Consider the following 24,208-nt stretch of genomic DNA (forward strand, 5'->3'; position numbering starts at 1 on the left):
ATAAAAATAAAAATGTCCTTGAAGCAGAAAAATGTCGAAATGTTTTTCACGGGCAAAAGTTCATCTGACTAAGAAAATAAACTTTTACAGTTTATTTCCTTAAGATGAAACTTGTTAATCGGAGAAGAAGAAACCCAAAATGACGAGAAATTTGCAAAAAATCACTGAAGAAAATTTCCAAAACATGATTGTCCGACAGTACGATGATGAATTCCGACATTTTTCTGCCTATTTTGAACTCATGGTTGCATATGTTTAAAAATCTTTAATTTCACCAAAACAATAAGATAATACAGGATAACACTAATCAATAACATGAATAAGTTGGTCGATATAATAAATAACATTTATACGTTGTGGAGGAAGACTAACCTAAAAACTGTCAATTCACTTTAAACTTGAACTTACGTAGGTAGAATGAATATGCTTGTAACTCGCTAACACTATACTGGCTAATATTGTATTTTTATCACGAACAACTTTAACACGCAATATTTTCGACGCGAAATTACAGTATTTCGGCAGCAAATGACAACCCGCGTGTATAAATAAGAATGATTTGAAAACAGTCAAATGACATAATTCCGTCATCTCTTTCTGTTACACGAGTCATTATGGTGGAGAGCGAGAGATCAAACCAATCCTTCTGCTCTAACCAATGAGATCTGAGCTTTTAGCCATATTATTCGTTTTCTATAAGAATTTTGAGGTGGGCGTGGCGGTTTCAAATGGGTTTCAAGGCCAAAGCTTAGTTAAATGCCCCTGGTCTTCTTCTTTTTAGCCAACTTCAGGAGTATTCTAACCATAGATGTTCGAACTAGTGATGAGCAGGATCGAAACTACCAACTTTACTTTACATTGGGTACATAAAGTAACATTATTTTTATACAATGGTTCAGTACATTAATAGTCCAAAGATGACACAGGCTCTGAGGGAAATGGCTTCCTGTGCGGAGTTTATGTAAAAATCCTAACATTATATTATTTGGGTCGTACCCTTCTAGCTGGAAGACCCAATAAGTCGGCTTTTAGATCCCCTCGCAGTCCTCGCTAGTTAAATGAACCGAAACAATTATTTTAGGAGCAATAATTATTCGCCTGAAACACTCATCCACATTGAAAAATCTCCTGATAAAAGATACATGACGCCAACGGATCTTAAACCCGTGTATGAGTGTTTCAGACGAATAATTATTGCTTGTAAAATAATTGTTACCCTTTGTGCTATGCATAATAAATCTTGTCTTAAACATTAGTTTACCAAAAAAAAATGAACGGAACTGAGATTTTGGATTCCTTTTCCGTCTCGGCGTGTACGAATTACCCCAGCTTGCTTTGCTGTTTATCTATTGGAAAGCGATGGTACATGATGGGTTGGGTTGCTCGATCTTTTATCGTCACCATAAATATACCACTCTCATCGTCACTATCTTAGCATTTCTACACACGGCGACTACACATCTTATACCAGGCACGTACAAACGGAAAAGGCCGTAAGTTTGTTGCTAAATAAAGACTTTGTACAACTGAAAATTATATTAATAATAAGTAGCTACTAAATATATTAGTTTACTAGACGCACGTTGTTTATTCGGTAACAAAACACTGACAACATGCTGACAACACTCGACTATATCACAAAATTGAATACGAAATGTCAATTTGACATCAATATTACACGTCAGTCAAAAAAATATAACTTCAGAAAGAAGTACCAAAGGAAATATCAGTATATCAAAATATAATATCTAACAACACTTTAACTTTCAAGATTAATTATGGAGAAATTAAGGATCTTGTTGTTTTGTTGTTCAATTTACCTTTTTATGATGTCCTCAACAAGTGCCGAAAATAAATATTCTGCCAAGGCGAATGCCAAAGAATCTTCCAGCAGCTCGATGGATTTCAGAACGCTCAATAAACCATTTAGGATGGCAAAATTAAACATGTTATGGACCAAAGCGCAAGTCGTAAGTCATTAATATTATTATTAGCAAATTAATGTTTGCGGAAATACCGGTCATGGTTATAAATAGTATCCATTTGTTTGTACATTCGATTTTCAGAGACTAACAGAACCCAAGTTAAAGTCGCTCTTCAGCGATTTAAAGATTCAAGACAAAGAAGAAATTGCGCACAAGAAATTTAAAAGTGAAGGTGGGGATAAAGAGGGACTCAAAGAAGATAATATGCGGAAGAAGCTGATAGGCATCATGAGCTCTTACGATCTGCTGGAACACTTTGAAGACGTCCACAATAAAGTTAAACTTCAGGAGCATGAGGTGAGTTATTTAGTATATATTATTACTAGCTGTGCCCAGCCACGCGCGCTGTGGCTCAGTCTATCTGTGCAGAAATAGAAATTATAGCGCGTTTTGCTTTTACGTCCAACAGATGGCGCTGTTTTATAAAAAAAACATGTTTTTCCTGTCACAGGTGACATCTATATAATATAGGTATATCAAAATATTCGAATGCAACAAAACAAAATTTCAAAGTATTAGGTGAGATTTTCTGAGATTTAAGATTTGAACAAACAAACATTTACATTTTTTTTATATAGATTATAATAATAATATAAACTGGCCCCCTTACTGTAAACGTGTTTCAACCATCATTTTATCGATAATGGTTGTTTATCAGTTGTGTTAAATTTAAAACATGTTTATTAGTACCGGGATAGATTTCTAAATAAATTATTGTTTTATAATCTTAATTAGCATAAGCTTGGCGGCGATTGGGTAAAGCTTTTGGTGCCCTCTATTACGAAGACAGTTGAGATATTGTAATACGAATTTTAAAGCGTGTATTATTGTTCGTGGCAGCAACAGCTTGAAATTCTGAATCGCCTATAGACACTTATGGCAGCTTATGGGTTAAAAGATTAACTATACAGATTTGAAAAGATTATTTTTAAATTTGAATAATTTTCTTAATACTAAGACTGGGTTGTTTCACAGAGTTTAAACAATTCTTCAAATTTTAAATTTAATATTCATGTTCTGTTATTATCCGAGTACTGTGAAATAACCGGACCATGGTGAAATATTTACAGAACTTGAATTTTAACTTTGAAATTTGATGAATTGTTCAAATTCTGTGAAAAGGACGGGTCGTTTCACAAAAATTCAAATCATTATCATCGAATGGCCAGAGCCATTTTGTTTTTATTGACAGTTTAAAGCTCCCCGTTGAATGCCGATTTAAGTACTTGCTTAATGCTTTTGAAAAAAAATTGATCAGCAGAAGAGGACAGCTATTATGTTGTTAAACTTAACAATTAGATAGAAAGGTAAATCACTCCTAGAATCGGCGTTTAATGGGGACGTTTTACGGGAACGGGGAAAATGTCTCTGAATGACCATTTGATGATCTTGTCACACGTGAATTTCTGCAAAACAACAGAGTCTTACGAAGAAGTCCCACCCGTACTATTCTGCGCAAGGAAATTATATTGTTCAGTATTAATCTTACGCTCGTAACGGCAGCCCGCACGGTACTGTCTTCGCGCTCCCGTTACACCGCAACGTAACACTTTCATGACGGTAGAAGAGTTGTTAAATACGCTAAAAAATGAAGTTCAAAAAATACAAACCGTTAAAGACTCGAAAACTAAAACAAATATCGAAAAAATTATTATTGATCTTGACAATGAAGTGAAATCTGAAATATTAAAAATGCAACAACAAATAATTCAACTACAAGACAAACTTATCGAAAAAAACGACCAACTGGTGGGAAACTTTGAAAAAATAATGAAAAGCGCATCAACACCATCCTATGCACAGGTATTATCAACAACCAAAGTCACTCCTCGAGAAGAAGAGAGATTCTCAATCATCATTTCGTCGACCAAAAATAATGCTAAAGCAGAAGAAATTGAAAAGATAATAAAAAAAGAAATAAATTTAAGCAACATAAAGATAGGAATAAATGGTTTGAGAAAAACAAAAGAAGAAAAAATAATAATATCATGCCCAAAAAAGGAATATGCAAATACCTTAACCGCCGAAATAAAAAAACTGAATACCGATTTGGTGGTAAATGAAATTCAAAAGAAAAGACCAAAAATAATAATAAAAGGATTAAAATCCAATCTTACTGAAGACGAAATAGTTTGCGGAATAATTACCCAGAACGAAGGAATTGAAGATGTTTACAAGGAAAGTGAAGACAACAAAATCACACTTATAACGGAGATAAAAAACACAAACATAAACGAAAAGCAGCGCCAGTTCACTAGCTACATCATGGAAACTAGTGGCAAAATGCGAAAAAGTCTCCTTGCACTCGGTAAACTAAATATACAGTTTCAACGAGTAAAAATTGAAGATTGCGATCCACTGACTCAATGTTTTCATTGCTGTATGTTCATGCATACGGCTAAAAGATGCCTACACCGAACCAGCCCTCCAATTTGCCCACACTGCATGGGCGATCACATCCTTTCAAAATGTCCGGGAAGAGAAAAAACAGTACCAGCATGTGTAAACTGCACCAGACAAAATTCTAAATATGGAGAAAAAAACACCACGGACCACGCAGCCAACAGTATTAGGTGCAACTATAGAAACAAAATGCTGAAAATTGCGAGGGATCGCATCGATTACGACTAATGATGCATATTATTAATTACAAGTGTAACGAAAACCTAAATAATATGCACAATATTTCAAAAAAATATTACGAAAAGCCCGCCCGCAAAGTGTTAACACGCAGTGATAATGTACAAGCAAACACATATAATATTATAATTGAAAATGTGAAGTGTATTCCCAGCGCCAACATTATTGTTAATTTTATTACTACCTCAAAATGAACGACTTTATAATAAACGCAATAGATAATTCATATAAAATAGACGAAAGGATTTTTGACACGGTAAATAATACAAACGATTTTATAGATATAAAACCTACAGCCAGCCTAATAATAATACACATGAACGTTAGATCTTTGGAAAAAAATTTCGAAGAATTTCTAATAACTATTAAACAATTAAATAGACTTGACTGTATAATACTATCAGAAACGCATTCATCGAGTGAAATTAATTATAATATACCGGGTTACTCGTACTATGCAACAAAATATAAAATTAACAGAAATAGCGGCGTCGCCATATTTGTATCAAATATTTACGCTGTCACAAGTGTAAATGAAATAATGGTGAATAATGTCAATTTATTAAACTTGGAGATAAATTTTATGAATTATTCATTTAATATCATTGCTATTTATCGGACACACTCTTCTGCTATAACCACATACATAGAAGAATTAAAAAAAATATTACAACATCATAGAAACAAAAAAACAATACTCATCGGAGATATTAACTTAAATATCGCTAATGACTACTCCTCTAACGATAAAGATAACTATTTAAATATGTTAGCAGAATTAAATTACATTTCATGTATAAATTCATACACCAGAAACATTATCGGACAACGACCATCTTGTATCGATCACATATTCACAAACACCAAAGATATACAAAATATATCATCTGCGGTAATTAAAACATCTGTAACGGATCATTTTGCATGTATATTTAAATATGACTACAAACATCAAAACCTCTCATTACCAACCACAACGGCCGTTAATAATACTGATAAATACAACTATAGTATTAATATAAATTCTCTCACTAAAATATTAAGTAACGAAAAAGAATGGCAAGAAATATATCAATGTAACGATGTAGAAGAATGCTGCAAAATATTTGATAAAAAACTGAGTTTTCACATAAATGCTTGTAGAAATATTAAATCTAACAAAACATCTTCAAAACTAAAGCCAATCAAACCATGGATAACTCACGGATTAATCATCTCAATTAGACACAAAGAAACACTCTACAAACAATATACAAAACAACCGGAAAATATAACATTACAAAAACATTTCAAAGCTTATAAAAAAAAACTTACATATCTAATAAAAAACACAAAGGATGACTACTACAAACAAAAACTTGAATTATCTGGAAATGACAGTAAAAGGATTTGGTCCATCATAAATGAAATTGTCGATAAAAAACATTTAAAAAATAAAACAATCAACAATGTAAATCATAATGATTCAAAAATCTGCTGTAAAGATAAACCTCTAGAAGCCGCAAATGTATTTAACAATTTTTTTGCTAATGTAGGAAAAAACCTCGCTAAAAAAATCCAACAAGGCCTTACCCCAAATGACCCAAATACTACAGTAAATAATGAGCATAAATTTGAATTATTTCAACCAACAACACCAGAAGAAATTGAACAAATTATTACAGGTATGAAAGGAGGTTCTGCCCCTGGTTTTGATGGGGTCACAATACAAACACTGAAATGTATAAAATCACAAGTATCAAAACCATTAACTCATATAATCAATACAAGTTTTCAAAGCGGAGTTTTTCCATCCATGTACAAACAATCTGTAATTATACCAATATTTAAAACCGGCAATCCGGAAGAACCAACCAATTACCGCCCTATTTCTTTACTATCAAACATTGCAAAAATATTTGAAAAAATTGCCAAAAAAAGAATAACTCAGTTCATAAAGATTAATAATATAATTCACGAAAATCAGTTTGGATTCATGGAAAACAAAAGCACAAAAGACGCCATTGCTAAATTATCTAGTACCATACAAGACGCTTTAGACAAATCATTAAAATGTGTTGGTATTTTTGTTGATCTCCAAAAAGCCTTCGACAGCATATCTCATGTCAAACTAATACAAAAATTAAAGATCGTAGGTTTTAATGACACAGCATTAAGTTGGCTAAAAAGTTATCTTCACCAAAGAACACAAGTTGTAAAAATTAATCACGCATCTAGTCTACCACTCACAAGTGACTTTGGGATACCACAAGGTACTGTTTTGGGTCCTTTACTTTTTATCATGTACGTAAACGATATTTTCAAACAAAACCTCAGTGGAACAGTTATATCTTACGCAGATGATACAATTATCATAATTAAGGGTAATGACTGGAAAATTGTAAATGAAAATGCAAATAATGACATCCAAATCCTAAAAAACTGGTTCGATACAAATCTACTTACAATTAACGCAAAAAAAACAGTTTATATACCATTCACAATAAATAAATTCAAAACTAACCCCAACATTCATATAATAATACACAACAAAAAATGTAACAAAGATGTTTGTAATGAATCATGTACCATACTAAACCAAACAACTGAAATAAAATACCTCGGTGTAATTGTAGACCAACATATGAAATGGAACAGACACATATGTGAACTTGTTAAACGCATTAGAAAATGTATCTATATATTCATTAGATTAAGAAATGTTCTCAAGATAAACAACCTGAAAAAAGTCTATTACGCACTAGTCCAATCATTACTTCAGTATGGAATCATTGGGTGGGGAGGTGCATATGAAAAATTTTTAAGCTCTGTTAAAGTGGTACAAAAACTAATTATCAAAGTAATTTAAAAAAAAAAACCAACTTTCTCTTCAGCATCATTGTTCAAAATTTTCGAAGTACCAAAAATTGAAGACCTCTATAAAAAAGATGCAATATTACAAATATATAAAGAAACTGTAGTAAAAAAACTTAAATTTAACTCATCCTTAAGGCATAATTTTAACATCAATAGATCAACAATCTATTTTCAACACAACAAATGCACAATAACTACATTTACAAAGGCATAATATATTTTAATAGTCTTCCCGAAGAAGTGAAAAAAATACCAGATTTTATTTTATTCAAAAAGAAGGTCAAATTTATCTTTAAAAAAAATTAATATCACCTATCAAATGTTATAACTTCAATTCATGTTTCAACCAAAATTAACGTCACAATCCTCTTTTAAGTTTATATTTATTGTACTGTAATAATGTTAATTACTGATATAAACATGAAATAATTGTCAAATAACTCCTACGCCAAGCTCAAGAGCTAGCACTCTTCATTGGAGTAGAAATTCAACAACATATGTTTTACACTATTACTTATTTTTAACTTATTTTATGTACAATGTAACAATGTTATAAGTTAAACAATAAAAAAAAAAAATAAAAAAAATATATCTTTTTGTCCTTTGCAAGGCATTTAATGGTGCAGTTGAAGATCACATAAACAAAAGCCTTTTCAAAGACAAGAAGCTTAATAAACTTTGGGTCAAGGCAGAGATGTCCGGATTTACCATTGAAGAACTGCAAGCGCTCAAGGAAGAGTTCTACCACCATGAAGATAAAATAGAACAATATTACTCCATCTTGGGAGATGTCGAGGGGGGGAAAGACGATAATATAGACAGTGAGTACAGTGTGATAACTTATTATAGTACAATACGTATTTTGAAAAGCGATGAATTATTTTCAAAAGTAGAAGATACTTCTTGGTGCAGACTAGTATTATTGATATTGATTTATTTTTATGTGGATTCTGCACAAGAGTTATAGCTGCTCCGAACTGTGCGGAGCCAGTGGAACTATGGCATCCCCAATTAAGATATGTTATAAAGCAGAAGAGATTGGGGAAGATAAGGAGATGGGGAAAGAGAAATTACCTCATTATTCAGGTCTGGTCACCAAACATAGCTGTAGCCATTTCAAACAACATTTCGTTTCTGAATGGAAGTCTTTCATACTGAAAGAATCTTCCACTCTGGAACATGCCGCAGATATACGATATAATTTTTTATCGATTATTATTTCCTGAACGTATTAACATTCTATCAATGTTTATAAATTTGATTATTAACACCCCTTTTAGTTAAAATTATGCAGTTTTTTTTTTCTTTTTATTTTTAACTGAATTGCTCTAGTAACAATATTTAGTATTTATTTAGTGATAAATAGAAGTTGTTAACTGACTCGTCATAATTATTTCCCTCCATTAGTATTCTGCGCAATGAGGAATACATTATGGTAGTAAGTCCCTGAATTTCTGCACTGAAGTAAATCCCGACTTCTAATATTATGTAGTGGAATCCGTAAGCTTATAAATGCAAGCAATTCTAGACTATCAAATGCATAATTTAGAATTTTATATAGAAATACCAAGTCAGTGAAAATCCTTCTGTGCCATAATTTAAGCACATTCATATTCAGATCATAAGAGAAGATTTTAACAAAATTGCCAGAATACCCATTTTAAAACATAGAAAGCGTAATTTTTTTTTCTGTATTTGTTCAATGGCTTGTTCATGAATATTGTAATGTGAGTTCCAGACGGGAGAATTGTTCTCAAGGCAAAATATACGAGTTTAATACACTCATTATTACTGAAATTCCTAGTTAACCTAGTTGTAAATGCCAACATTTTAACAAATGACAGATTTTATTGAAAAGTTATGTATTTAATTTGTGTCGAGGTCTCAAGAGCATTATTATCAATGTTGTAATAATTAAAAAAAAAACACTAGATTTTTTTTTGTGAAAATTTTACTGTTCAACATTTTGAGATATTGAGGCCCAGTTGTTTCGCTGAAATTTACATGTGACAAAGTCATCAAATGGTCACTCAGTGACATTTTGTTTTTTGACAGTTGAAAGGTTCCCTTTAACTGCCGATGATTCTAAATCCGTTTCGGCTTTTGAATAAATTGTGATCAGCAGAAGAGAATAACTATCATGTTGTTAAGCTTGTCAGCTTATTAAAATTCGATAGAAAGCTAAAACGCACCTAGAATCAGCGTGTAGCGGAGACCTTTCAAATAAAAAAAAAAACAAAATGGTGCTAAATGGCCATTTGATAACTTTGTTACATTTGAATTTCTGCAAAACAACTGGACCTTTAGTAGAATCTGTTTTAATTGCATCAAACTTTCAGATGCAATGGATAATGAAGAGATTGATACTTTCAACATAATTGCTGATGACAGAGACGACAATAACATCAACAAGGATTACTTGCACAAGGCTAACTTGCTGAGAGAAAAGCACAGGGAGTTACGGGATGGTTATGACAAGCTATACAGGTTGGCTGCCAAAGGTAACTTAAATAACATTACTGATCTATAATTGGACATAGTTATGCAGAAAGCGTCCAATCCACAATTTTCCTAAATTGAGTTTCATATATTTTCCTATGGATAAATATGAGAAATCATTCAAGCACCAAAATGCAATAGATTTTTGGCAATTCAATTTTATACTAACCCACATTTCAGTTTACTGACTTAAATTGACATAAAAAAATACACTTGGTTTGAATGTTTATAGGTATATATAGTTGAAACATTGTTTTCATTTTTCATTCTTATTACTTAGAATACGTTCAACCCACATTGTTAAAAAAGTTGCATCTTAGAATACATCCCCAACCGTTTCATAGAAGACATCCAACCACATGGAAAGAATTAGTACTAAATCTGTCTGACATTTCATCTTTGTAAAAAGCATCCAAATGTTAAATGTATGATGATAAATTACCTATTTACACAAATTCTCATAGTGAAATAACACTAATATGCTTTTTAAATGCCGTAATATGCTTTTTTATCGTAATTTTTTTTTTTCGCAGTTTATTCTTTTTGGAGTTGAACGCTTTCTGCACAACTACATACAATTATTCTTACCCCTACCATTTAAAGTTGTGTTTAATAGTCCCCGTTAAATGACGATTCTCAGCCCACATAAGCTTTTGATCAAATTGTGAAGTTAAGGATAACCATCATTCTTGACAGCTGATAAAATAATCTGATCTTAGATCTGTCTTTAAAAGGGTGCGTTCAAATTTAAGATTCAAAATGGTGCTGTTTGTCGATTTGATAGTACTCAAATGCGATGGAGTTTGTAACACCTCAACCTAAGAAGCAAACTTACTACCTAGAAAAAAAAATCGTTCAATTTGTGTTGGAAAACTTCAAATTAGAGGATTCATTTTCAATACAAAATTTGGTCGGGTAAAATGCAAATGCTTATGATTTCCTTGCAGTACCACAAGTTAAGTGTAAATGTTTATGAGTTCTGTGCAGGACCAAATAGGTTAAGTGTAAATGTTTATGTATGATTTCCTTGCAGGACCAAACAGCAGAGAGTTTGTGGAGCCTAAAGTGCAGTCTCTGTGGCATGTCGCATTGCAAGGAAACTTCACCCCCCAAGAACTAGAATCTCTCAGGGTAAGTGAATAATATGTATAAGGTTTAATGTTTCCATTAGTCTTATTTTGGTGACTTCTCCGAGGTGACCAAAATCAAAACAGTTTCACCCCACAGGCGGCATTCTAAAACAACTTATTTTATTTTATTATTGGATAATTTGTGTAGCGCCGCTTTTGTGAGATATCACCTCAGGGGCGCTTTACAGTTGATGCAGGTATTACAGAAAATATAAATATTACAAAAATAGAGTGAAGTTAAGTTAAGTAAAGTGAAGTAAAGGAACAGGTGACACGAAGATAGAAGATGGAGACTCTGCAGCTAGAATCCTAGGTGTTAAAGAAACTGGGCCAGCTGCTGCAGCGAAAGAGTCCACCGCGTCCACCAACAGTGCCAGCACGAGGTTCGTCATCCGTCCAGGTATGTGTCTGCTGCTAATAGAGCGCTGACACACTATCCTCTCACAGATACCAGACCTTGGCAGCACCGCTGTGACGTTCTACGAAGATAGAAGATGGAGATTCTGCAGCAAGAATCCTAAGTGGTGAAGGAACTGGACCAGCTGCTGCAGTAAGAGAGTCCACCGCGTCCAACAACAGCGTCCAGGTATGTATCTGCTGCTAATAAAGCGCTGACACCTCACATAGATAAGAGACCCTGGCAGCACCGCTGTGACATTCGGCAAGTCCATCATTTATCTCCATGTAATCCTGTTCCTGGTAATTGTTGAAGTGGTGCATTCTGTCCGCAATAAAAAGCGACGGTTGGGGTAATAAATTACCCTGGTCTTTGTAAAAAACTTGCCAGTGTCCAAGCTTGCCCAGTTTTCGAGAATTTTGTTGAAAACATCTGGAGTGCATTTACCGATCGCCGTTCGTTTCGAAAGTCCAATATTTATGAGCAAATTTCCGAATATTCACTTTTAAAACACTGCACTCAAATCACATGAATCCTATAATTTCTATACCCGCTATATCCGATTTTTTGACAAAATGATCTGAGTATGACATCTTGTTCACATTTTTGCGAGCAACAAGAGGAGCCTAAAATTGAATTTCAAAACCCTCCTTTTCGCGACCAAAAACCATGTTTAAAATGCGAGTGAGAAACCAAATCCGCTATATCATACAGAAAGTTACTATCAAAACCCGCTATATCGGATTCAACGAATCACAAGCAGTTATTTTGCCAAAATACAATATGGCCGCCGCTCTGACGCCACGCTCGTGTTACAAAATGATCTACGCGTGAGTTTCTAAACCCGCCATGTCGGCTCAGTTGACTATCAAAATCACGAAGTGAGTATCAAAATCTGCTATATCCATTTTATTTATCGAAATAACTTAATTATTGCTAGACATATATAGAAAAATAAATGCTTTTCGAAATTTTATTACTCCAATTCATTATATAAAAAATTGTAATGCATTTACTTATGTACGCTAGTTAGCGTAGGGAGTGTGGCGAACCCATCGCTCAGGGAGTGGAAACACGACCTGCAATAGCCATCCCAAGCTAAGGTGTGGGATACCGTGCTCAGGGCTGAATGACACTGGGGAACAGTGTCACGAACGGTTCCTCCGAGACACAAGGTCGCATCTCGGAGTATACAGACCTTACCCCAGCATTCGGGGCTCTGCTGGGGTGGACCTTTTATTTCCCTAGATACTCGTGGGACCAAATATGGACTGCAAAAACAAAGACAACACTGACGAGGGACCTTTAAGGAACCTAGGGGGAGTGGAAGGAGGAGTTGAGGCCGCCTCGGTGGACTCATCCCTCTTGGGGCCTTTGAGGAACCAAGAGGAAGTGGAGAGGAGAGATGGGACCACCCTGGTGGACTCTTCCCTTGAGGGGCCCTCTGGGAACCGTAAAGAAGGACCTCCGACGGACGCAACGCGGCGGGATCCCCCAGGGGATCCAGACGTGGAAATGCAGGGACCATCAGGGGACCTGGAAAATAGCGCATGTCGGGATAAGGAAGGCCACTTTCACGGTGCGCCCTCCTAACACCGAGGAGCGTAAATAGGAGGAATGACCCAAGGATTAGGCAGTAATGGCTAAAAACTTACAGTTCATTCAAATAAACTTGCACCGCAGTCCGGCAGCGACTGCAGTGCTTAGCAGTAGAGTCACCCGGGACAGTGTGGACGTCGCGCTGATCCAAGAACCCTGGACTTATAGGGGGAAGGTCAGAGGACTAAACATGAACCAAGGTCTACTCTATTATAACGAGTCGGGGGACAGACCCAGGGCCTGTATTCTCATCAGAGGGATACCTGGCACACTGCTACCCGAACACTGCAGTAGGGACTTAGTGGCTGTGAAGCTACAGGTCACGCTGGACCAAAGAAGCAGGGAAGTAGTTGTGGCATCAGCATACATGCCCTATGACTCTGTGGAACCACCACCCTCAAGGGAAATAACGAGACTCGTCCAGGACTGCAGGGAGAAGGGTAGGGAACTGATACTCGGAGCAGATGCTAACTCGCACCACACTGTGTGGGGGAGTACGGACATCAACAAACGAGGACAGGACCTCCTGGAATACCTGATGACAGTGAACCTTGAGATTCTTAATAGAGGTAGGGAACCCACCTTCGTTATAAGTAACAGACAGGAGGTGATAGACCTGACCCTAGGAACATTGAGAGTCTCAGGATGGAGAGTATCGGACGAACCATCCCTGTCGGACCACCGACACATAGAATTTAAACTAGAGGGAGAAACAAGCAAAACGGGGACCGATACATATAGGAACCCAAAAGCAACTGACTGGACTAGATACTCGGAGGAACTAAATATAGGAATGACAAGATTCCCAGCTAAATACGGCTGCCCCGAAGAAATTGAGGACGCAGTAGAAGTACTGAGGGACTCAATGATAAGGGCATACGAAAATAGCTGCCCTCTGAAGACAAGTACCAGGGACAAAACACCGTGGTGGAGCAGAAGACTGCAGGAGCTACGGAAAATAGTAAGGCAAGCTTTCAACAAGGCCAAAAAGTCAGGAAACTGGGATGCCCACAAGCAATACCAGAAAGAGTACAAGGTGGCAATCCAGAAAGCCAAAACATGCTCCTGGGAGAAATACTGTGGGGAGGTGGAAACCATCCCACAGACTGCAAGAATCCAAAAAATTCTTGCAAAAGACCCAGGGGCAGCAAAAGGCCCATTCAAAAAATCAGATGGAGGATTTACCAACAGTTGGGAGGAGGAGTTGGAGGTACTGCTGGGGAAACATTTTCCCGGCTACAAAAAGTTAGAAGCAGATGACACCGGTCCACCACCAGCCCGAGTTACACGGGAAGGTAAGGACTGGGACACTGCGGCTAAAATAGTTACTCCCTCCAGAGTTAAATGGGCAATCAGAGGGTTTGACCCTTTTAAAAGCGCAGGAGAGGATGGAATCTTTCCGGCACTTCTACAGAGGGGCCTAGATACAATCCTACTTCCGGTGACGAAGATCCTGAGGGCATGCTGTGCCCTCGGATACATCCCCATACCATGGCGGAAGACAAGGGTAGTGTTCATACCCAAACCGGGGAGAGCTGACTACGACCAACCAGGTGCATTCCGCCCAATTAGCCTCACCTCATTTCTTTTGAAGACAATGGAGAGGCTAATGGACAGGCACATAAGGGACGGGGCACTGAAAGAGAAGCCCCTCCACGAGTTACAATTTGCTTACCAAGCAGGTAAGTCAGTCGACGCGGCACTGCACAGGTTGGTGTACAAACTGGAGCAGGCACAAGCGACTGGGGAACTGGCGGTAGGGCTATTCCTGGATATAGAGGGAGCATTTAACTGCACCACTATTAAATCCATTGATGAAGCGGCAGAAAGACATGGACTCGACAAAACCACCAGAAGGTGGCTGAGGAACATGCTCTCAGGCCGGATACTTACGGTGACAAGGGGTGAGGTAAGCATCAAAGTGCTGGTGACACGAGGGTGTCCACAGGGAGGGGTCTTATCACCCTTGCTGTGGAGCCTGGTGGTGGACAACCTCATCCGGAAACTCAACAACAGGGGCCTATATACGCAAGGGTATGCGGATGACATTGCAACCATAATAAGGTGTTGGGATGCAGACACAACCCGAGGCCTTATACAGTCAACACTGGCAACAGTGGAAGAATGGTGTGAAGAAACAGGACTGTCAGTCAACCCAGACAAGACAGAACTAGTAATCTTTACGCGTAAAAGGAAACTAGAAGGATGGAGCAATCCAACCTTCTATGGAAAGGAATTAGAACCCTCTGACACGGTTAAGTACCTCGGAGTCATCATAGATGCCAAACTGAGCTGGAAAAACCAGGTGGAAACTGTAGGCAGAAAGGCCTGTGCTCTGATGTGGGCAACTAGGCGAATCTGCGGCAGAACGTGGGGTCTCAAACCTAAAATGATGCAATGGCTTTACACAGCCGTTGTAAAACCAAGGATCATGCACGCAGCCCTGGTCTAGTGGAGGAGAACAACACTGAAAACAGTGATGGTCACACTCAATCACATACAGGGACTTGCATGCAGAAGCATCACAGGAGCCATGAGAACCACTCCAATACTAGCCATGGGAGTGCTGCTGAACCTACCCCCACTAAACATAGAAATAGAGGGGGCGGCGATGGCGGCAGCCTACAGGTTACATTGCAATGGCCAATGGAGAGGAGAGTTGCCCAGAAACAGTCACACGGAGATAGGAATAAGACTGAGGGCAATTAGTCCGACGGCTGGGATGAAGCAGGACGGCAAGCAAGCCGAATACTTCTTCGGACAGCTGTTTAAAGTGACGTACCCCACAAGGGAGGAATGGGACTCGGTCCCAGGTCCAAACTCCAAACAGGAACTAATCTGGTTCACAGATGGGTCCAAGATGGAGGAAGGAACAGGGGCCGGGGTCTGTCTACAGGGATCTAAGAGGGAACTCAGTATACCTCTAGGAATGCACTGCACTGTGTTTCAAGCTGAGATGAAAGCCATCTTAGCCTGCGCACAGGAGAATATGAGTATCGGGTACAGAAATAAGAACATAAATATATGTTCAGATAACCAGGCGGCCTTAATGGCACTGGAAAGTAACCGATGCGACTCCAGACTGGTGATGGAATGCAGGACTATCCTTATAGAACTGGCGACCATCAATAAAGTAACCCTGCTCTGGGTACCAGGACATAAAGGTATTGAGGGCAACGAGCGGGCTGACGAACTAGCAAGGAAAGGGGCGAAAGCACCACTTGCGGGATCCGAGCCGGCCGTAGGAGTAGCAGCTTGCCACACCAAACTACATATCAAGAGGTGGGTCAAATCCCAACACTGGAAGGAATGGAAGAAGGCACCCGGAATGAGGCAATCTAAAGTACTCATAAACGGACCGGACCCTAACCGAACCAGGCAACTACTCGATATGGACAGAAACTCACTGAGGGAACTGGTAGGACTATTAACGGGACACTGCCATCTCAGGAGACACATGCAACTGTTGGGAGTGGAAAACACCAACATCTGTAGGAAATGTGAAGAGGAGGAAGAGACTCCAATTCACCTATGGTGCCAATGTCCCGGTCTGCTGGGAATAAGGCTCAGATACCTGGGAAGACACAGTGTGGAACCAGAAGACATCGCCACATATCCAATGACAGCCCTGGTGAACTTCATTAAAGGGACCGGGTTACTGGCAAGGGAATGAGGTAAAATGGGAGATAGTACAATGGGCCTATGGCCTAAGTGCTCGCAGGGAACTTAAGTAAACCGCCTCCGACTTAAAAAAAAAAAAAAAAAAAAAATATGTACGCTAGAGATGTGACAGTTTTTTGCGGTTTTCTCCAAATCAATGAAAGTTGATATAGCGGGTATAGAAATTACACGACTCACATATTATAAAGTTCTAATAATTATTAAGTTTATTTTTATTTAAGTTCAAATGTTGATTGATTGATTTTAAAAATAATTTCAAAGGGATGTTGCCTCATTTCCCTTGAAAATACTAAAAAAAAAACACAAAGCGGTTAGAGGAAGCGTTAGGACGCGTCCTGCTGCCACGAAGGGCGCTATACTTAACCCCTCAGGTCTCCGGCAAATTCTGTTAGAAGGTCCGAGTATTTCCGCCTTGCAATAAAATCCAAAAAATTGGATATTTCTGAACGAATCAGAAAACTAAAAACTGTTTTGAAAGGTGATGAAGTACGCTTTCAAATTTAAGTATTAAAAATAAACATATTTTTTGAAATATAAAATTTTTGGATGAAACTTTTTTTTTAAATGTTTTAAAAATGACTCATCTTATGTTTATAACACATTTTATTTACACAAGTGTACTATAAACATTATTGCCACTTCACTTTTTGGTCATTTCATATAAAAATAATTGGTAAAAATTTCATGAAGTTTCATAATTTATTCTCAAATTGCAATCAGAACCTTTGGTTTCATAGAGTTGAATATCTTAATTCTTCTGTATGTAACTTCTGGATTTGAGTATAAAGCGTGGTGTTATCTCTTTCTATCACCGTTTAGTTCATGTTTCTCACCATGAAAGTAAGGGAGACAATGATTTCTATAAGACCATGTGAGTTGCTCCCAACTGCGAACAAATTAGCCTGAGGAGTTACTGAAATTTATTAATGTATGTATTTACCTGTAATTTTTCAGGTGGAGTTGCAGCATTATGAGGCTCGGCTTTTAAAGCTACGGCATTTGCAAGCTGAACATGCATCCAATTCAGACAAGATGAGTGCTAAGGTATTATGATCTTTAACACTTTAACCCCTGGGAGTCTTTTTAGATTTTGTCGTCATTATTTTTTTTTATTTTTTTTTTTTTTTTTTTATTATTTATTGAGTTAGTTTATACATTTGAATATAAACTAATATAAACAAGATCATATTTCATTTTGTAATTTTACATATTTTTACAATAAATATAACATTTCTTTTTAAATACATTCATTCTTCCTTCATTCTTCAGACTTTCAGGCATTTCATCATACATTTTTAGTCCTTTGTACATTAGGCAGTTCTGTGATTTTGTTTTTTTCATATGTGGCAATCTAATCCTATTTACATTTCTGGTTTCGTAATTATGAACATCTCTATTAAAAACAATTTCATCCTTAAAATATTTTGGCATTTGGTTGTTCATGATTTTATGTACAAAAATTAACACATTAAATAATAGTCTCTTTTTTATAGAAATCCAATTTAGCTGTTCTCTCATTTGATCTATGCTTGCGTATTTTCCTTTTCCTAGTATACATCTCATAGCTCTATTCTGTATAACATCTAGCTTGTTCAAGTTTCCTTCATTGGCCAAATACAACACAGTAGAGCAATAATCTAAATGTGGAGCAACTATAGTTTTATAAATCAGCTCTGTAGTGTTTCCATTTAGTTTATTTCTTAATCTTCTAAGAAAATTGACTTTTTTAGATACCTTTTTTAGCACATATTCAAAATTTGCTGCGAAAGTTAGTTTTGAATCTAGTATCACACCCAGGTACTTAATTTCATTTACTTTTTCAATTTTTTCGCCATTAATTGTCAATTTTAACTCTGTGTTATGTGTTTTGTTGCCTATTTCCATATATTTTGTTTTGTTGACATTCAGTTTTAATTTGTTTAATTTCAGCCATTTCGCTATATTTTGTAGGTCTTCATTTAATTTATTGATTGCATCTATGTATTCTTCACATGAAATATAGATTAATGTATCGTCTGCAAATAATCTAATTTTGCAATGTTTTATGGTTTTAATTATATCATTAATGTAAATAATGAATAGAATTGGGCCTAATACCGACCCTTGTGGAACACCGAGGTTGTTTTCTATCGGTTCTGATTCTGAGCTTTCCACTTTTGTTACCTGTTTTCTTTCATGGAGATATTCTTTGAAAAGATTTAGAGCTACTTCAGAAAGACCTATATCTTCTAATTTTTCCAAAAGTTTTTTCCTTTCTATCGTTTCAAATGCTCTTTTAAAATCTAAAAATGTTGCAATGGTGATTTTTTTATTATCTGTTTCTTTCTTCCATGTATTAATCACAATGTTTATTGCAGCTTCACAAGAGTTATTATTACGGAATCCTGATTGTTCGTCACATAATATATGATGTTTTTCCAAATACTCAACGAGTTGTTTCTTTATTACAATTTCTAGTACCTGTTCGTATTTTGGTAACATATTTATAGGTCTAAATTCTTCGCATTTTCTGGTATTAACAACTTTCGGAATCGGGATCACAATAGATGTTTTCCATGTGTTTGGAAATTTTCCACTTCTTAACGATTCATTTATTATGTTCAGTAGATGAGGTCCTATCACTGGCATTGCATCCCTTAAAACTGTAAAGCTTATTCCATCTGGACTCTCTTTTGATTTGGTGCTGTTTAGAATCTGTAAAAGATATGTTTCATCAATCTCTTTAAACACAAGTTTTTCTCGGTTTAGGGGAACATTTCTCACGCGGTTGTCTTTCTTCAGTATTGGTATACTCTGATGTAATTCCGTTATGCTGTTTACAAAATATTTGTTGAAGCAGTTCTGTATGCTACCCTGTATCTGATGTGGAAATTCAATGTCATGTTTCATCCCTTTATCTTCAGTTTGCATTAATCCTTTTATGGTTTTCCACATTTTTTTAGTGTCTCCTTTTTCACAGATAATTTTATTTTTGAAGTAATCGTTCTTAAAACTTTCAGTTGTTTTGAGTATTTATTTCTTGCATTTTTGAATGCTTTCCAGTCTTGTGAGTTTCTTGAGATTTTTGCAATTTTGTACAGTCTATCTCTTTCATATTGTATTGATTGTAGTTCTATGTTATACCATTTATTTGTTCCTCTTATTTTAGTAGTTTGGATTGGTATTAACTGGTCGATTACTTCTTGAAGGTTATTTATTAATGATTTAGCCTTTTCATTAAATTCCATTTGATGAAGTTCATTCATATCACCCAGAAGTTCAATTAACCTTTCACTGTTATATTTTTTATAATTTCTGTATTTTATTACTTTGCTGGTTTTCGTATTATTTCTTTTTGTGTTATCTGTAATGTGGATAAGGTTATGGTCGGTTATTTTTGGCTCATCTAGAACTTTTACATTCAAATCTAATCTGTTGGATATGACAAGGTCAATTAACGTCCTGGATTTATCCGTTATTCGTGTCTCACTTTTAACAAGTTGTTTCATTCCCGATGCTTGGATAATTTTTTTAAGTCTTTTAGTATATGTATCATTCAAATTTTTGAAATTTATATTAAAGTCACCAGTTAGGATATTATCTTCTTCCTCTTCTAGGTTTTGGGTGCACCAGTTCTCTATAAATGATAAAAAGTCTTTTGTACTTGCATTTGGAGAATGGTAAATTACTCCGTATACTCCTTTCTTATATCCAGAAGTTATCCTGATCGCTAGTATCCAGCAGTTCTTTTCGTATTTTGTGTTAGAAATAACTTCAAATATTATGTCTTTTTTGATAATTATTATTGCTCCCCCTGTGTGTCTACTGTAGGAATCACAGCGTATTGTTGAATATCCTTGAAAAGTAACTTCGCTGTCTTCAATATCGCATGTTATGTGAGTCTCGCTTAACATTACAAGTGCAGGATCATTTCGTTCAATCAAAATCTGGATTTCTTCATTGTTCGCTATCAGACTCTGAATATTTAAGTATATAATTCCTTGCAGTTGGTTGCTTTTTATAAAAAATTTACCTTTTTCTTCTCCAATTCCAATTTCCTTTTGTATACTGGACATTCGAAGCTCCACGCTGGATGATTTGAGTCCAGGTTTATCTTCAACTTGTTTTTAGTATTAATACAATTATTACACTTTTCTGTTCCTCTAATAGCCTTGCATTCTTCACTTTTATGACCACCTGTACATTTAGGGCATACAAAGGAGTCTTTTTTACATTCGCTCCCTTTATGGTTGAACCCGTAGCATTTATAGCAGCGCTTAATGTCAAATGCATCAAATACTCTGACCCTTTCCCATCCAATATTTATTTTTTGCATTTGCAACATTATTCCATGTGTTTGTGTATCTACTTCCAAATATATTATATATTCTTCTCCTGTTTTTAATTTCTTGTTTTTTATTACAGTTACTTCCATTTTTTGTGGTTCTTCTGGAAACTCGTTCTGAATTTTTATGTTCTGAACGATTTCTTTTTCATCCATTTTATGTGTTACTCCAACGACTTTTATTGATGGGAATCTTTTATTTGGGATCTTCGTTGTATATTTTTCACAGAACTTTATTTTTATGTCTTCCTGTAGTTTTTCAATATGCTGACTATTTCTACATGTAACAATTATTTTACCATCCTTTGCATTTTTTATTCCCATCACTCCTGTTTCAATTGGATCAATTTGTTTTTTAATATCCTCTTCGGTTTTCTCCGTGGTCTGCTCTTCTTTCGGAGTGATAATAATTTTTTTCCCCAAATTTTGGTATTGTTTATTGTTACCCGTAATTTCCTTAAGTATTCTATTTTCTCCAGAAATATCGGCCATTTTTGCTGCCATTTCGCTTATTAACCCCAAAATTGTAATTGTTTTCGGGGTTAATTTATTAATTTGTTCTTTGTTTAGTTTTGTCGAAATGTCATTAATGCAATTTTGTAGAATTAGAACTGCATCTGTGGCTTTATCAATAAAACTTTTAGGATCCATCTTGAGTTACTTTATTTATTTCACTATTCACGGCAAAAATCAAGTTTTATGTCCGTTTATCTCAGATCACCTGTCTATTTTAATGTTTTTCTGTGGTTTTCTTCTGTCAAAACTTTTAATGTAAACTTTAAAGATATATTGCACCTTGTTTACTCAAGACAACGAAAAACCAATTATTTGAATACATTCATTTACCACTTCTTTTTAAAACGATATATTGCTTGATTATTTTGAAACACCAATATAGCAACACTTTAACATAATTTAAGGACAACTTTATTGTTATATTCAGAGTTTAATTCCATAGATTTTTTTTTTTTTTTTTTTTTTTTTTTTTTTTTTTTTTTTTTTTTTTTTTTTTTTTTTTTTTTTTTTTTTTTTTGCATCGCATCTCACTATACATAAATCATGTTTTTTCTCATATAAATCAACCTCAGATTTACTATTTTTTAATGTACCCCAAAAAGAAATATGTACTTTGTTTGTCTAGCAGATGAAATAGTCTTTCAGATTTTAATTTTAAAAACAGACCATATGCAATCAAAAATATTAAAATTTTGATTTCATAACTTTTTTTTAGGTTTGTTAGGTCGCTTGCCGATTGTTTTTTTCTTTCTGTAAGTTCACAAACTTTGACAAATCTTTCGCAAACATGCAAGCAATGGCGGTAGATATCTTTTGGAATTCATTACTATTATTTGGTATCATCTATGGTAAACTTTTAAATGAAAATGCAACGTTTGGTATTAGTACCACTTTCCAACACTGCTTAAATCATATCTCACAGTAATACAAAAGGAGATAGAAAGAATTTTATGAGTATCCAGTATTGCCATTTTGTTTTTTTGATATTTGAAAAGTCCTCTTTGAACACTTGATTGTCTTACTCTGGATGGTATCATGCTTCTAAATTTATTCTGATTTCTTATCCACTATATATACCATACCCATCGCCACTCTGATTTCACTGTTTGTCCCATATTTTTAAGTACTATAAAATTAGCAAATTATGGCAAGCGATCGCTCAAAACGTTTTTGCAAACTTGCCATAATATGCCCAAAATCGTTTGAGTGGTTATAAACAAACTAATTTCTTAATTAAACTAAATTAATTTTTCTAGATCGCAGAAGCTGGCTCCAAGACTGATGGGGTAGCTCAAATGGAAGACACCATAAAAAAACACATGAGGAAGGTAGAAAAGCTGCATTTAGAAATTGAGAATAGAATTTTGGAAAGACACATGGAATTGTAAACTTAAATGTTGAACCAAAGATATTATTTTCATGTGATTAAGTTGCCATTTGTCAAAATAAAATTTGAGATGTTGGCGTTTATTGTACGTACTATTGCAATGAGTTATGTAATTTACTATATTCCTATGAGTTGAAGAGTTTAAAAGACTATGAACGTAGAATCAAAATAAGTAGATTAATGTAACGATTAACATTTTATTTACATCATAATATAATATTTTCTAAGAATGCCTAAACATAGTATCTATAACAACCATTCTCAAAGAGATTTGTTTAGTGAAGAGTTTTGTTCAACAAGTTTTTTCTTGTATTGCATTTATAATATTTTTCCATTAATTAAAATTTTATGAATCTCATGTAAAACTACATATTTTATTAGGCTAGTTATATTGTGTAAATGTTTTTGAATGCAATATTTATCTCTGTTGCTTGCTTAAAAAATGGATTCAGTAATATAGCCATCTTATATGCAAAATTGACAGAGAAAATTCCTTGTGATTCCAAGTCCTCGAATAATCAACATAAATAATATTATGTACTGATTGTTTTTTTCTAATTCCAAGATATGTATTTGTCAAATAGAAAATCGTTTATTTTTTAAATATTGTATTAAAGATTTTTTTTACATGACGGCTTTGTATCATTTCTCTCTTCTGCCAGATAAAATTATATTTTTTGATAAAATTCAATTGCCCTGAGGATAACAAATAATTATAAGCAATAATTAGTCGCATGAAATATCAATATAAATTGAAAATATCTCCCGAGTAAAAATAAATGCCGCCGACGGGAATTGAGCCCGCGCCTTCGGATGTCCGGTCAGACGCTCTGGACCACTGAGCCACGTCGGCTTATTTCCAACCCGCCAAATAATTCAATATGTACTAGTACTTCAATCAACAATTACTGCTTACTATATTTTTTTCCACCTGTAAACAACCAACTTTATTTTTGTAGGAAAGGCTTTGTTAGTGCTAAATTACCCACTATATGCCCTGAGGAAAATAATTTTACATTGTCATCTTTAGATATTCTTTGTGGAGGGTTTTTTTTAAGGAAAGGAAGATCTGGGAAGGAAAAGGGTATAAGGGGTGGTTAGGAATTGAGGGTCCGTGTGTCCAAGAATGACGGAGGTTTGAATTCATCCCTCTCATTGTGGTGCAAGGCGATGTATTGAGAGAGTCCTTTTCGA

General features: G+C 35.3%; 1 protein-coding gene across 1 annotated transcript; it reads left to right on the forward strand.

The window, feature by feature from the left end:
- Nucleotides 1-1,614: 1,614 nt before the first annotated feature.
- On the forward strand, nt 1,615-23,646 carry LOC149417955 (alpha-2-macroglobulin receptor-associated protein). Its single transcript, XM_089639257.1, has 7 exons — nt 1,615-1,970; nt 2,067-2,282; nt 8,092-8,302; nt 9,821-9,982; nt 11,014-11,111; nt 17,742-17,831; nt 22,884-23,646. Exons 1-7 carry the CDS (start codon nt 1,779-1,781, stop codon nt 23,013-23,015), a joined length of 1,101 nt encoding a protein of 366 aa, XP_089495383.1. The 5' UTR covers nt 1,615-1,778; the 3' UTR covers nt 23,016-23,646.
- Nucleotides 23,647-24,208: the final 562 nt, after the last annotated feature.

Source organism: Hesperophylax consimilis, chromosome 14 (genome assembly GCF_061612785.1).
Source record: "Hesperophylax consimilis isolate HC1 chromosome 14, BYU_Hcon_1.0, whole genome shotgun sequence".
Classification (NCBI taxonomy): Eukaryota; Metazoa; Arthropoda; class Insecta; order Trichoptera; family Limnephilidae; genus Hesperophylax; species Hesperophylax consimilis.